This window comes from Sipha flava, unplaced genomic scaffold (genome assembly GCF_003268045.1).
Source record: "Sipha flava isolate LNK unplaced genomic scaffold, YSA_version1 40_pilon_pilon, whole genome shotgun sequence".
Classification (NCBI taxonomy): Eukaryota; Metazoa; Arthropoda; class Insecta; order Hemiptera; family Aphididae; genus Sipha; species Sipha flava.
Genome location: NW_020273126.1, coordinates 998493 through 1014008, shown reverse-complemented (window position 1 = coordinate 1014008; position 15516 = coordinate 998493). Strand labels below are relative to the sequence as shown.

At 27.8% G+C, this 15516-nt stretch overlaps 2 protein-coding genes across 4 annotated transcripts; both read right to left on the bottom strand.

Moving 5' to 3' along the window:
* Positions 1–4557: 4557 nt before the first annotated feature.
* On the bottom strand, positions 4558–10381 carry LOC112688806 (zinc finger protein 626-like). 3 transcript variants are annotated; one of them, XM_025562179.1, is made up of 9 exons: positions 9972–10381; positions 9742–9888; positions 9504–9671; positions 9295–9444; positions 7102–7380; positions 6282–7037; positions 5982–6200; positions 5149–5301; positions 4558–5066 (listed from the first exon to the last, which is right to left on the bottom strand). In XM_025562179.1, exons 2-9 carry the CDS (start codon positions 9852–9854, stop codon positions 4694–4696), a joined length of 2211 nt encoding a protein of 736 aa, XP_025417964.1. In that variant the 5' UTR covers positions 9855–9888; positions 9972–10381; the 3' UTR covers positions 4558–4693. The 3 variants fall into 3 exon arrangements, with proteins under 3 accessions (XP_025417964.1, XP_025417963.1, XP_025417965.1); XM_025562178.1 differs by having other exon boundaries at positions 4558–5069; positions 9972–10379; XM_025562180.1 differs by lacking the exon at positions 9972–10381 and having other exon boundaries at positions 4558–5069; positions 9504–9685; positions 9742–9833.
* A 603-nt stretch (positions 10382–10984) lies between these two features.
* On the bottom strand, positions 10985–14351 carry LOC112688805 (importin subunit beta-1). Its single transcript, XM_025562177.1, has 2 exons — positions 14147–14351; positions 10985–14084 (listed from the first exon to the last, which is right to left on the bottom strand). Exon 2 carries the CDS (start codon positions 14069–14071, stop codon positions 11498–11500), a length of 2574 nt encoding a protein of 857 aa, XP_025417962.1. The 5' UTR covers positions 14072–14084; positions 14147–14351; the 3' UTR covers positions 10985–11497.
* Between the last annotated feature and the right edge of the window lie 1165 nt (positions 14352–15516).

The window sequence follows — 15516 nt, the reverse complement described above, 5'->3', positions numbered from 1 at the left end:
TTTACCACCTTAATTAAATAAAATTAAAAGAATAATAAAATATAAATAGGTATTTTTATAAAATATAAGATTGTCCTACAAATAATTTATAGCATCATTGAATTAGACATTAGGACAAATTAGACAAATGTAGGACAGTCCTACCCAATGCAGGACGGTTGGCGACCCTAGTTGATTAAACCCCATTGTATCGAACAAAATAAGCAACGGTCATGATGTGCCGCGCAGTACTGTTTCCGAGGCAGTGGTGTCATCAGTTACGCCGACTCAAAATTGCGTCTTAGTCAAAGTCGCGTCTTGCAAACCAGATCATACCATTTTCGTATAAACAGATATTAGCGACCTGTCGCGCTTGAAAAACCGTACCTTTAGTTGTTTCACATACGTCTCGACTGTTGTATTTACTATAGGCTTGGATCCATTAATGAATGCTAAACGAGCTTCTTACGTTAAACCACGAATTATAATAAAATCAAAATAGCTGAATTCGTGAACTGAATTCTAGTCATTAGCATGTTATGTCAATCTTGCAATGAAAGTAACTCCAAATAGGCAAACTCACTAACGACCAAGTGACAAATTGAATACTGACCACTGGCACTTGACAAAAGGGGTCTGCAGGATGCCGACTTCGGTGTGGGAATTATATACATAAATATTTTATTTTACTTTATATAATAAAATTTTATAAACATTTTCCAATTTCATTTGGCGCTTTTTGAATTTCATCTTTAATTTTATTAACAATGTTAATGAATTCAATCAAAGATAATACAGAAGTTTCTAATTGAATAATATATGTTGCCAAAGTACTAATATTTGACTTAATATATATATATATATATTAAGTTACATTTCAAATTTATTTTAGAAAACAAAAATTGAGCTTTGGAAATTGCAACAGTATCTTCTCCGTCTAATGCAGCAATAATATCTTTAATAAGTTCGAAATATTCACAATAGTATATGGCAGCTTGTAATCAAGTGGCCCAGCGTGTTAATACAGGTCGAGGGGGTAGTGGAATATCTGGTGCTATTGTTTTGAATAATTGAATTCGCGATGGTGCTTTCAAAAATACCTTTTGACGTTATTTATCAGTTTGTCAACATTTGGGAAATGTTTTCTTACTTCTTCGGCAACTCTATGCAAGGCATGCGCCAAGTACGTTTCATGTATCATTTTCGAATAAAATGTTAATGAATAAAATGGATCGCTTTGCCTACTTTAACCATATACGGAGCTGCGTCACTTAAAAATAAGAGAACATTGTCGTGGATTATTCCCTGGGACCAATATATTAATAAAGATTTATCATAAGCTTTGGCGATTGTGCTGTGGTTTGTTTTTTCTAATATTTCTGAATTTAATAAAAACATTTTGCCTTTGTTACCTATTTTTAATGTCCCTACTATAACATTGGCAACAAAACGATCATTGGCGTCAGTCGTTTCATCAATAGAGACCCATATTTTTTTATTTTCTACGTATGACCTTATAATTTGTATAGTTTCATCGTAATAAATAGTAATTTAATTTTTCCGTAGTGTAGAACGATCAGGAGTTTGTTTATTGGTATACTTTTCCAAAAATGCACGTAACTTAGAATTGCTGAGCTTACTCTTAACGGAATATTACATGAAAGAATGGCACGAGTTTAATCTATAAGTATTCTGACCTGATTGTGTGACCATATATCATCGACAATAAAACTTAGTGACATATTTTTTCTTGTTCTTTTATTTGTGCTCTTCGTTGTACTCTATTTATATGTTTGTCTCTTGACATATGTTGTTGTATGGTAAAACGTGGATAATCGATAATCGCACGTAGTAATAGTTCGTCACAAGAAAATCGTTGAAGGGTCTCGGCGGTCGAGCACACCTATGACCAAAAGCCGGCGAAAAGGGTTTTGTGCCATTGTTATATATAATACCTATATATATAACCTATAGGGAAGTATGGTAAGGCAGGATGTACTTCAGATCAGTTCTTTGAAGATTTGACCTATTTAGAATGTTAATGGTGTATTGTTGGATTATGCCTTTATAATTTGAACTGTGTTGTCTGTGTGCATATCGAAAGACTCGTTATTAAATAACGATCTCTAATAACATGTTACAAACTAATAAATTTTATTGGTTTGGTTTGTAACATGTTACATATGTTACATGCATATCATTACATCTTAAAGTTAAATACCTATAGGGTTTACTTTTAGTAGACGTAATATTAAATGTGAACTAATGTCAAACTAGTGTCGTGGCTCTCATCATAACTATAAAATGCCAACTATTGTTTTTCCAGAAATAAAACCAAATCGATTAAATACTCCATGTATAAACGATTCAATCATACATTTTCATTATTTTTTTTTTAACAAATTACTATGCTCATTATCAATATCTACTATATTCAAACTATTTTTTCCAGGTTTTTTTTTAATCCTAAATAATTATGAATATGTTTTTTTGATGATCGATGTATTTGTATACTTTGTGCCGTGTAACAAATATTGGTACTAGGGGGTACTCACCAACCCTTCGATATTAGACACGGACAATTACTCGTTTTGGATCCATGTTCACCACTGATTAAACACAGGTTACGGATAGTCCAATTAGCAGTAGCGGCTCATAGTAAATATTTTGGAGAAACTTAAATTATTTAACATAAACTTCATACAACAACGAACAAAAACAACCCTTTTATTGGAAAATTAATTATATTTAATACTTAATTTAATAATTTAATATTTAATTAATATTTTTAACTTAATTTAATACCTATTAAATTTTTTTTATAAACTAATCCAATTCTGCGATTATTTTTATTTGTGAACTCACAGGCGTACAACGGCGCGGTGGCACGGAAATTATTGTCGTAAGTCCAGTTCCAATAATGCCTATAATATGCGGTTTATTCTTTTTTGCCCCCTCCGTCCAATTAACCAAACAATAACATGTTACGATTTGCACTAGCAAGATACAATAGACAAAAATCACGTCTAATTCACATACAATCGACAAGAAACGCACTCCTATTTTCGTTTCCAACGGTCGGAAATTATTAATTCTCAACATGGTTAAACATTTTAAATTTAAAGATTTAACCGTGATGGCATTATTGATCGATAATTAAATATATACATAATATATTTTACGGTCCAATATAATACAAATACTATATCTATATATTATGTCTATAATAATTAGGTTTGTCGTAATCAGTGCAAACATTTTCGTTTACGAATGTAATTTATCAACTCATTTAAGTACCTATATAATAATATGTATATTTTAAATAAATCGATTCCGACAAAACATTCTTTGCTTGAACATTTTGTCGTGTCGTTACGGAGCTTGCTGAATCGGTTTTATTAGCGTATTCAACTACACCTATTGATAAAATATTATGTCGTGTCGTGCAAGTGTGGATCCGGGTTCAGTTTCACTTAAACGGCGACTATCGTCAAAATGATTATAAAATACTATATCCATTAAAATAACTATTTATAGGTTTTAGATATTGTGGCTCTCAATTTATTATAATAAAAAAAACTATATCTTCAATTCAAATAAAAATATTTCTATACATTTTTATTTTTAAATTAGTTAGTTAAATTAGTTAAAAATCTAGTTATTAATTACAACTAATTTCAATTAATTTTAAGGGTAGACGCACTTTCAGTCTCCTCTACCAATTGGTCCAGGCCGTAGTTTCGATTCATTCTATTATTCCAAGTATATACAATGTAGCTAGTTTTCTTCTAATATAACTAATATAAAAAAATTGTCTATAAATCGACTATAATACAGAATGTCACGTTTTTTCTTTATTATGTCGTCCGTGATTATTTATGTTTAAAGAATTTGTATTGACCAGAAACTCATTTTGGTAAAAAGCTTTTTTATAATTTACTCTTAAGATACCTATAATATGCATCAATTAGAAATAATATAAAATTATTCTGCCAGACAATATGTTATACAGGTCAATTATTTCTACATAGCCAGGGTTATTTAAATACATACAGATTTAAGAATTATTATTGACATACATTTAAATTTTTTACTAAAAAAATGAATATAGGTACTATTTAAACATACTATTTACTATTATTATTTTAATAATAATTTCATTATTATTTAATTATCATTATATTTATATTAAAAATAGAGCATCCTAATTTCTTGAATTTATAAATCAGAGCTGTAATAATTTTGATAATCCACTAGCCCTCACTCTACTGCACTTTTGTTGGATCAATTTCAGACTATAATTCAATAATTTGCTCTTCTTAGACTTTTAGTCCAATTAAATCTCTTGAAGCTAATCAAAATCATTTTCTTAGTCTTGTAAGTTATAAATTTAATATTCAATGTCTGCCTCACACATCATATAAACTTTTATAACATAAGCTAGTCTTCATTCAGGATTTGTGGATATTCTGTACAAACGTAGCGATATATTTACCTATATTGGTATATTCAATGATATATACCATAGAACAATGTAACTCAAAATAACTTTAAAATTAAATAATAAAATTTAAAAAATAAAAAATAAATTATTTATTAAAAACATTTTAAATAAATAGTCATAACAAAATTTAAATACACATAATGAATATATGGATAGGTGCCAAACTTTCCATAAAAAGAAATTATCTCAGTTAATTCTATTTATTTAAAATTAGTTGCGATGCATAATTTTTATATGCCTTCGCATATGTGCTTTAGAAACAAACAATTTATAGCATATATCACATTGATGACCTAGACCATTATGTCTCTTCAAGTGCATATCACGGTATACTTTTGTGCTAAATTTTTTATTACACAGATTACACTCGAATTTTTCGGGCGGTAATGCTAGTTCTGGGTCTCCTGGATGCATATTTTTTTTATGTGTGTCACAATGAGTTTTACATTTGAATGTTCGTCCACAATGTTCACACATGAATGGTCGTTCATCTGTATGACACAACTGATGTTTATTTAAAGCTGCATTGGTAGAAAAACTTTTGCCACAAATCTGGCACATATAATGTTTGCCCTTGTGGCGGCTACTTTAAAAAAATACAAAAACATTTAAGTTATAATATTTTATATGCATTTCAGAAATATATATATTGGATAAAAACATACTTGACATGTAGTGTTAAATATTCCTTAAAAGAAAATGCTTTATCACAGACGGAACATTTGAATGGTTTTTCTATTGAGTCACCATTATGAACTATCATCATGTGCCGATTGAGATGGTGTTTGTAGGTAAAACATTTGGAACACTGAATGCATCTAAATAAGATATAATTTTAATTTAAAATTAAGAATATTAATAAATATATATATGCTCAAATTATTAAACAGTAATTTTTATTCTTTTATAAATTTAAAAATTATTTTACTGTAGATTAAGTTAAAATAAATCCAAAATATGTTTTTAATTTAAAATCTGTTGATACCCTTGTATTAAAAAAATAATATTGGCTGCATTTTTAAATATAAAAATTCAAAATATAAATACTTTTAAGGTCAGATAGTAGAGATATAATACAATTTATAATTTTTTTGTGGCATTGAATGTGGATTATTCAATCCAATGTATAATAAATTCTATCATGAATTGTAGGTATGTTTTTTTTTCTTACAATTTACTTCTTAAATGCGACTATTTGTTCAAATCAATCAGTTTCAAATGGTTTAGTAATATAGCTTACGCTGATTATAAAAACTATTTGAAAATAAATTTAAAATAGTATTGTTAATAGGAAATGTTAGTACAGGAACAGCCACTTAAGGTTATCAATTGTCAACTGAAGTGATATTTTAAAGAAGTAATTTAATACAAAATAGTAAAATATTAAAAAATGTTAAATAAATAAGTGCATACAATAACTGTTTATTTGTTTCATTTATAACAATTTTTTTTAAATTTATCGGTTAGATAACATTTATGATATTTTTAAAGTTATTACTTATGTGGTTTATTATTTGTGTGCTTTCGACGGTGATCATCCATAATGTGCTTGCGATTGAATTCAGCATGACATACTTCACATTGATAAGGAGCAGCATTATTATGTTTTTTCTTCATATGCCTACCAATTCTTGAATAACTTACAATAATCAAGCATATCCGACACATAGTATAACTTATGCGTGTCTTATCTGATAATGTAGTCTCTAACGGTACACTAAATATAAATAATTGTAATAATAATTTTAAAAAAAAACATAATTTAAAATAGATTATTTACAGAAAAAAAACCACTTACTTGTTTAATTCTTTATCAATGTTTAGGTTTTCTGTAGTAAGTGAGTTTATTATTGATAATTTATTAGTTTCTTCATTTGCAAGCTTAACTCGATAATTATCATCAGAAACTTGATCATTATAAACATCATCGACATCATTTGAAATATTATTCAATTCTTCAAATAACTGATCCAATTGTTCAGGTGGTCTTGTCGGACTATATTCTATTTTACAATCTGGTATTTCAAAAGCTGAATTTTCAGGAGTACTAGAACCAATATGTTTAACTAAATGGGTTCTTAAGCCATTTGAATGAGAAAAACCAACATCACAATAAGGACATAGGTACTTCTTACTGTCATTAAAATGAGTTTCCATGTGAGTTTCTAAGTCTGCTTTGTATGTAAAATCTTTATAACAATGTTCACAAGTGTGTGAATAAATAGGTTTATGCGCATGTAAGTCATGAGCATGTAGATGCTGTTTAGTATCGAACTTCATATCGCACTTGAAACAGTTGTATTGTAAATGACTACCTTTGTTTTTATTTAAGTCATTTTGGTGAACAGTTCTTATGTGTTTACCAAGATCTGGAAATACTGAATGACACATGATGCATTCGCCTTGAAAAATAACTTTTCGCTTTTTAGAATTTACTGAAGATTTTAAAATAGGTTTGGTTTGTTTGTTGAAATCATGGGTGTCATTGGTAAATTTTTCATTTCCATTTTTAATGTCTCCACAAATTTTAAAATTATTTGCATGTTCTCTTTCTCTGAAAATTACAAATATTATTAATACAAATATTTAAGTAATAATAAAACATAATTAAATATTACCTTTTTTCTTTAGAATCAATTATTTTTTTAGTACATTTATCATGAGTCATTTGATGATCCAACAAATCTTTATGTTCAGTATACATTTTATTACATTCTACACACATAAATAAATTTTGTCCATTCTGAATACGCTTTAGTAAATTAGAAGACAGTTTGATTGTGAATAATCCATTTTCATAATTTTTTAATATTTTATTATTCATAGATTTAATAAAAGATTTCTCTTGTGAATCATTGACCAATTTAGGTTTGGTAGATAAATTATTTTTTAATGTCCTGAAAAAATATAAATGCAATAAAAATATTAAACAAATATATGGTAAACTTTTGAATGATATCTTTAAGATAATTTCATTTGAAATATTATTTACTGATAATAAAGAAATATTATAAAAGTTGTAGAATAGTTTAATATTTAATTATTATTATAGGAAATAATATAACTAATAATAAGAGTAAGATAATTTATGTTAAGAACCCTTTCTTGTTATAAAGAATTGCTTATTAGTTCGTAAGTATATAAATGCTGAGTTGCAATTCATCGTCAGCCTTCGCCATCGGTCTGCCAATGTAGCTCCGACAGTCAAGTACAAGCAACATATATGAGGTCAGTCGACCACATTTATAGTAATAATTAAACTTAATACTGTGTCTTAATTATAACTTTATATATATTAGTGGTGTGAAAAATCCAGATTTACTGAAGTTCAAAAATCCGGATTCATGAAATTCGAAATCCGGATTCGGAGAAAATTCCAGATTTCGGATTTTGAAACAATGAATTAATATATTTTATGGATTTCTAATATTAAAGCCTTGATAAATACACATTTTTTTTTTTTTTTAATGAATTAATATATTTATAGAAAAACTTTTAAAGCAAAAATATAAAAACAACAACAATTATCAATATTGCAATAACATGTAGATATTACGACCTAAACTCAATTTATACATGAAATTAGTAACAACATTTATAAGTATCAGAATAATTTATCCAAAAAGACATAATAAATAATACCTAAATATACTTTGTTTAACTAACAGAAAAGTACAAGTAATAATGAAAATATATACTTAATTACAAATATAATAATTTAAGTTTGAAAAATTATGATGAACAACTTTCAGAAAACTTGCTTTAGAATACAGAAATCCACAATGTGAAACCCAAATATTCGGATTTTCAAATCCGAAATTTGAATTTGAAAATCTGAAATCCGGATTTTACAACTGAAAATCCAAAATCCGGATTTATTTCACACCACTAATATATATATATATAAATAAATAGTTCGTCAGTTGTTGTGTATTTTTGTATTAAACATTCCTGGTTACGAACATATTTGTCTTCCGTTGGAACTAACCAACAGGATATATCATTTAAGTAAATATTAATTTTTTTTTACTGATTTATTATTAGGGTTTGGACGTATTGTACAAATAAAGCTGAAAATATACACTTAAATAGATAATTTGTTTCTATTAAAAAAAAAGTCAAAACTTCTAAGTCTGATAAGACTTTATAGTTAGGTAAGATACTGGAATAGGTAAATAGTATTACTGCATTATTTTTTTTAAATTGGAAACAATGTACCATTGCTCTTAAAAAACATTCCTCAGCGTAAATGGTCAGGTGAATAATTGTATAATTTTTAAGATGGTTGATATAGTAGTAGAAACAAATTTCTTAATAATATAGGCTAAAATTTTGCAAAAAAAAAAGAGAAAAGAAAAGGTATCTAAAATTTGGGAAAATTAAAAATTTCAAATCCCTGTTAATAGCACTAACTGCAGTAAAATACTTGAAATAATAAATAGCATTGAAGTATCCAATTTAATACAATTATTTATAACATCATAAGACGTAATAATTTCTTGTATGATTAGAAAAATAAATGTTGATCAATGTTTTATTGTAATATAGAGGGAGAAAGACAACTACTAAGAAAATTCAATATTTAAAACATTAAAAACTTAAAAAAAATGTGTATTTATTAACAATTATGTATCATTATATCATAGAATAATTCTAATAATTATTTTATTTATTTCTAATAATTCTAATAAATAATTCATAATGGCAACCAAATTGAAAATGCTGAAGATTACTTGATTTTTTCAAATTGAATGTCGACTACACTTTATAATCTGTATATATAATTTTTTATGATTTAACTGTTTACTTACGTATTTTGTAATTTATTATTTAGAGATGCATTTGATCGTCTTTGCGGAGAAGAAATAATTTCCACATCATTTGTTATTTTTGGTTTTATAGGTCTGATAATTGATTTATTTTCAATGTTAATATGTTGTATTGGTAAATTATTTTGTGATCTAAAAAGTGTTATATTATAGAAATAAATAATTATTATTTTAAAATAATCAATACTAACATTTGAATATTTGAATGTAGAGGAAAATTTAATGAGTTGGAAATAAAATATACATTTGAATTTGGTATATTCAAAGAATTGACAGATTTTTCCATAGATTCATTTTTATCAACAGTACTTTGTATTTTAGTCAATGGAGTTTTTGATAAAATAGTTTTGTCTTTGGATCTAGAAAAATATCTCTAATAATGTTACATTGGGTTAATTTTATTATTCCAATATTAAAATTAATACTCACTCAACTGTTGAAAATGTAGCTTGTAAAAATGCTGCATTTTTACTGTTAGCATAAGTCGTTTTTAAATAAGTGTGATCGTTTTCAAATGCTATGAAACGACTATCAATCTCCATCACTTTTTGTCAAGAATATTAATTCTTATAATATCTAATTAATAAATTAAGAATGAACTATAAAATCTTGGTTACTATCAACCAGTTTATATTTCGATTTATCAATTTAGACTATACCTTTATAGTTTATATAAACCTTTAATTAATTCTCATGATTATTTGATATTGATACAATAGAACATAGTCCACATTATTCATACGTACATAGACATATTAACATTTATATTTAAACAAATAACAAAAACATTTAATACATAACTGGATATAATATAGCTGTAACTAAAAATGTAATAGCAATGGTATTAAGTGTAAAATGATCAACATTCAACAAACTTAGAATTCTGTTAGGTATCTGTTATCAAGTCAAACAAAAAGTACAGTGTGTCCAACACAAGTTCGTTATGCATTTAGTGCATGGCAAAATATCAACTGGCCATGTCCTACTTTATAATTTGGTGAAACTAGAAAATTACATTTGTATAAGATCATCCAAATGAGTTTTTAAAATAGAAATTTTTTTTTTTGCATAGTAATAATAAATGGCAGAATTACAAATGGATAAATGTTAATGAAATATACAAACTATATTCACTATTGCAGACATAGATTAAAATAAAATATTTATTAATCTTAACATTTATATTAAAACGCATTTATTTTTTGATCATAATTAATTTATAATAAATATTGTAGGAAAATAATGCACAGCTTAGAGACACAAAATATAGTAATTTTTTTGAATTTGTATTTTAAAGATTACAAAGAATTTTTTCATAAATAATATTCTACAACAAACGAAAATGTAAAAACAATTGGTTAATTTTATTTGTACTATAGGTTTTGAAAAAAAAAGATTTTGTACAGTATGTATTAAATTAGTATAGTATATTCTCATGTAGTGTTACAAATTTGTAGTCAATTTAATTTTAAAGAAACATTAAATTGGTGTATATCAGCAATAAAATTAACAACTGAAAAATATGTTAAATGAAAAAAAAAATGGAATTATAAGTAAAAACATTGTTCAAAATGATTAGGCATTAACTAAAATATTATGTAAAAGACAAAAATATATTATAATTACAAGTAAAACAACTACAATTTTAATTACAATTATAAATAATAATCTTTTATAATTTATAAATTTTTTCTTTATTTATGAAATATTTTATTCAATTAATTGGATGTTGAAACACTATTCAATGACAGGCGGACAGGCAATGAAAACAAATACGAGATACCTAATAAATAAATAATATTGCATTCATACAAAAATACGCACGCGGAACAAAACGGACACTCGGAAACAACTTTATGCTTTTTCATTTTATAAACAAATATTATATACAAGTTAAATATTTAACAAATATTATTTGATAATCAGTCAGTCATACGAGCCGAGTAAATGAGCTCAATCATTGTAAACTAATGTAAATTAAAAAAAAATTTCTCACTTAACTTTAAAATCCGTACACTAGTAGGAATACGAATACAGAGTAGCACATTTACTCATTCAATTATACAAAATCACAGACACGTTTTTGTTCCATTTATACAATAAAAATTACATAGGCACTAAATAAAGACAATCATACGAGAAGACAAACGATTGATAGAATCTCACGTTTAAAATTAAATACATTTTACATTGCAAGAGTCTTGATTTTTTGAAGCTCTTTTGCTGACCAGCGTGCTAGACTTTTGGCAGTTATATCTGAGGATTGACGTCCTTTGTATAGAAGTTCATGTACTTCTCCATTATCTAGTACTGGGCATGCCTTAGCACCAAAAGCAGTACACAAGTCTCCAACAAGACCACAGCAACTCTTTAATATTCCTGGATGTGCATTGGGATCAGAGCAAATGGATATCATATATTGAACCATAAATGGTAAGTGTGCTTCTAATAAATAAACATCTTGATTGGGTGTATACCCTTCACCCTTCAACCCTTGTACAATACCAACATAAGCAGCCAATACACCTTCACGAAGTTCATTTAAGTAATCAACAATTTCTGCATCATTGGGATCTAACTGAAGTTGAGCTACTTGAACTAATGCATTCAAAACATGATCCAAGTACTTCTTGAATTCTGAACCAATTCCAAGAGCTATATCTCCAAATGTAGACAAAATTTGTGGTTTTAAATTTCGATTAACAGTATTATTACGCAAAGTTTCAAAAAGTAGAGCAAAAATCTGATCGCAATGTGGTGCCAATTCTTCTCTAAGAGCCCGTGACAAATCACCAACTAAACCAATAGCAGCTAGACATACTTGAAATTCCATATTGTTTTGTAAGCCAATAAATAAGTATGTTTTGAAATATTCCATATATTTATTGAATCCTTTTCCAAGATTTTCAACTAAAGGACTTATTGCCATTAATGCATCTTCTTGTAAACCACTGTCTTTACTGGTACTCAACATTACTAAAAGGGCATTCATTATGGCATCAGCAATTTTTTCTACATCTTCTCCGCTCATTTTTCTTATAACACTTTGTAATGTTGCGCACAAAAGTCCTTGCATATCCAAACAATCTTCATTCATAGATTGTAAAGTAATTATTTGGTTTAATCGACTAAGTACAATTAACGTAGTACTTTTAACTGTTTCATAACAATCAGCTGGTGAACACTTGATCATATCCATCAGTGCTTCATATGCAGCAGACCTTAAATTTGATCTCATTCCATCACCTCTCTCTGTAGTTTCAAGTAGGCCTTGAACAATGTAATCAAAATATGGAGTTAAAACATTCATATCTTCTCCAGTAGCTTGGGCAAGACTGCTGAAAGCCCAGCAGATATTTGTAGCAACACGAGGTTCAGATTTAAGACCTTTAATGAATACGCCAAGTACATCACTTAAACAAGGAGAATTGATGATTAAATCTGGTACAAATTCAAATATACGACCAAATGTCCAAGCAGATGTATCTTGAACCGCAACACTAGAATCATACATTAAATGTATAAGAACTGGAATATTAGGTTCTAATAAGGATTTTAATGCATTTGGGTCAAGACCACCAAGAATAGATCCAAGCGTCATTACTGAAGCATCTCTATAACGCCAATCTGGATTGCTGATATTAGCATTTATGAATGGAATTACATGTTGTACAATATTGCTCTGACAACAAGTGGCTAGCAACATTATACAGACACCAGCTGATTTACATGGATTCCAGTCATCATCATCGTCGCCTTCTTCTTGTTTAGTGAGCTTTTCCATGAGAACTGGTATTATAAATTCTAATGCTCCTTCAGCATACAACATAAGTTTTTTTTCATTAGTTTGTTCTTGACATTGTCTCTCATACACTATTTCAGCCTCTTCTTCAGCAATACTAGACCAAAATTCAATACCCTGTAGTGCTTCTTCGTCCATTTCTGATTTAATAGCATGTAAAGTAATTGGAAATAGTGTTGTCATATATAGTTCCATGTGTTCATAATAAAGAGAGACAATTTTAACAAGACATTGAAGTGCAGCGACTTTAATTTGAGTGTCCGTAGACTGAGTAGCTTTACAAACGACTTCCATGATGTAATCACGTTCGTTTTTCTTTTCAAAATTCCCTTTGGTAAATTCTAATGAATTATAAAGAGCAGTTGTAGCAGCCAAGCAAACATGACTATTCGGTTGGGTCATACCATGAACAATGGCTGTAAGAACTGTATTAGACTCAGCTTTTAATACATCACGATCAGTTTCAGCACATATATAACCTATTGTTTCTAAGGAAGCCTCTCTAAGAACATCTGAAGAATTAGGATCAGTGACATTTGTTGCTAATAATGCAATAAGACCAGGCCAAAGATTCAATGGTAACTCAATAATAGCTACATTAGCAACACATTGAGCAGCAGAACTAGGCCGACTTTCTGTACCTAGGGCCTTGAATATGTTTTCTTTGATGAATAAACGATCTTGTTCAGAAAAAGATAACCACCGTTGCTTCATTTGAACCTTAACTGCTTCATCTTTCGATGTAATATGATTTTTGATTTGAAGGCCAGCAGCAATGCGTGCCACCGGATTGTTGACAGAATAAAGTAAGACATTTGATAGAGTTTTAAGAAAACCAGGAAGATTTGTTTGCGCCGCATGTTCCAAGAATTTTTGTATTTGATTTAATTCTTCTTTGTCATTAGAAATCGTGCGCTCCAAAAGGTTGGTTATTTGAACAACTTCATCGTCACTCATGTTGGCGAATGTCCTTGACAAGCGCGTGTGAAGTGTTAGTAAAAATTATAATAATAAAGAAAACTAGAATCTTACCTATTTACTCGTAGAGTAATAATGAAAGTTTACACGTTTTAATACAAAACTAAAAATAAAACACCGGACGAGGAGATGTGCTTTTATTTCTGGTTTTGAAAAAAAAAATTAATTAATCACATAAACTCACTAGAAAAGCCGTTTCTCTTGTTCGATAAACGTTATCACAAATACCGTGAATGGCGTGCAGGAAAAAAATCCAGTTAAATTATTTACGTAATTCGATTTCATAAAATTATTTTATATATTTTAATACAAATAATTTAATTTAATTATGATATTTTAATTGAAAGCGGTATTAATATGTTTATATTATACAATTTGATCACTAAGTGCCACAAAATTGACCACCATATTGTTTACAGTAATATTTGAGGTTAAATTGAAAAAGACCGGGAATTTGTTTTTTTTTGTATTATATTTTTGAGAAATAATCCAATGAATTATTACAAATGTAAATAGGGGCTGATTTCAAAATCGAAAACCTAGTGAGCACATCGATAAATTCTTATTCTAAATGTAAACGATGAATTTATAAAGTATATTATTTAATTTTAATTTTATTTAAGTGAAATTTCGGCTGGTACCGAATTGGTTGCCGAGCTCCAAACCCACATGCCGAATTGATTTCCGTTTAATTACGCACATTTTCCTTCTCAATTTTACAGGCTTAGGACTGTCAACTTTGAGGTAGGCTTGGTTAAAAATGTACATTAATGTGTGTTAAAAAAAGAAATGATAAAATATCTCTAATCTTAAGTCGTTGATTTGGAAGTCAACTTGTCATCACTTTAAATACAAATAATAAAATATAATAAATACAATTTAAACAATTGATTTGTAAATTTGAAGCTAACTTTTTTTAAATATTTAATTCTTGTAATCTTTTTATTAATGTAGTCAGTCATAAAATTTTCCAAATATTTGTTACTTCTTTCCTGTTTACTGGTAAGTTTCCTTTAATAATTACTTCGAAATTTAATAAAATATAGTGTCTGAATGCTGTTTAGGGTTTTAATCGTTATTGATAGTTATTGCTAGTCTCTAGTAATCTATAGTGTATTATATTTCTATAGTTAATCTTATCGATATAATAATTGTATCTATATGTCATACATATAGCTTTTAAATTTTGTTTTTTTTCTCTATGCACTGGCCCGCTGAATTTTAATTTTTTATATTGTAGGTAAATTGTGTTGAAAATTAAAACTGTCAATATTTTACCTGTACACAAATGGGAACCAATTCGACTATACCTAATAAAATACCTTTTCAAATGGGAACCAATTCGGATACTCCCGAAATTTCAAGTACGATTTGTTTAATATTGTTTGTAAATGAAAACCGTTACGTCTGACAATAATATCGGT

Excerpts from the sequence above, each read along its gene's own strand:
- LOC112688806 (XM_025562178.1), bottom strand. The coding sequence starts at position 9,854 with ATGGAGATTGATAGTCGTTTCATAGCATTTGAAAACGATCACACTTAT. Across the intron at positions 7,381-9,294 it reads AATAATAAATTACAAAATAC|GACATTAAAAAATAATTTAT; the intron begins GTAAGTAAACAG and ends ATATTTTTTCAG. Across the intron at positions 7,038-7,101 it reads ATTGATTCTAAAGAAAAAAG|AGAAAGAGAACATGCAAATA; the intron begins GTAATATTTAAT and ends TGTAATTTTCAG.
- LOC112688805 (XM_025562177.1), bottom strand. The coding sequence starts at position 14,071 with ATGAGTGACGATGAAGTTGTTCAAATAACCAACCTTTTGGAGCGCACG.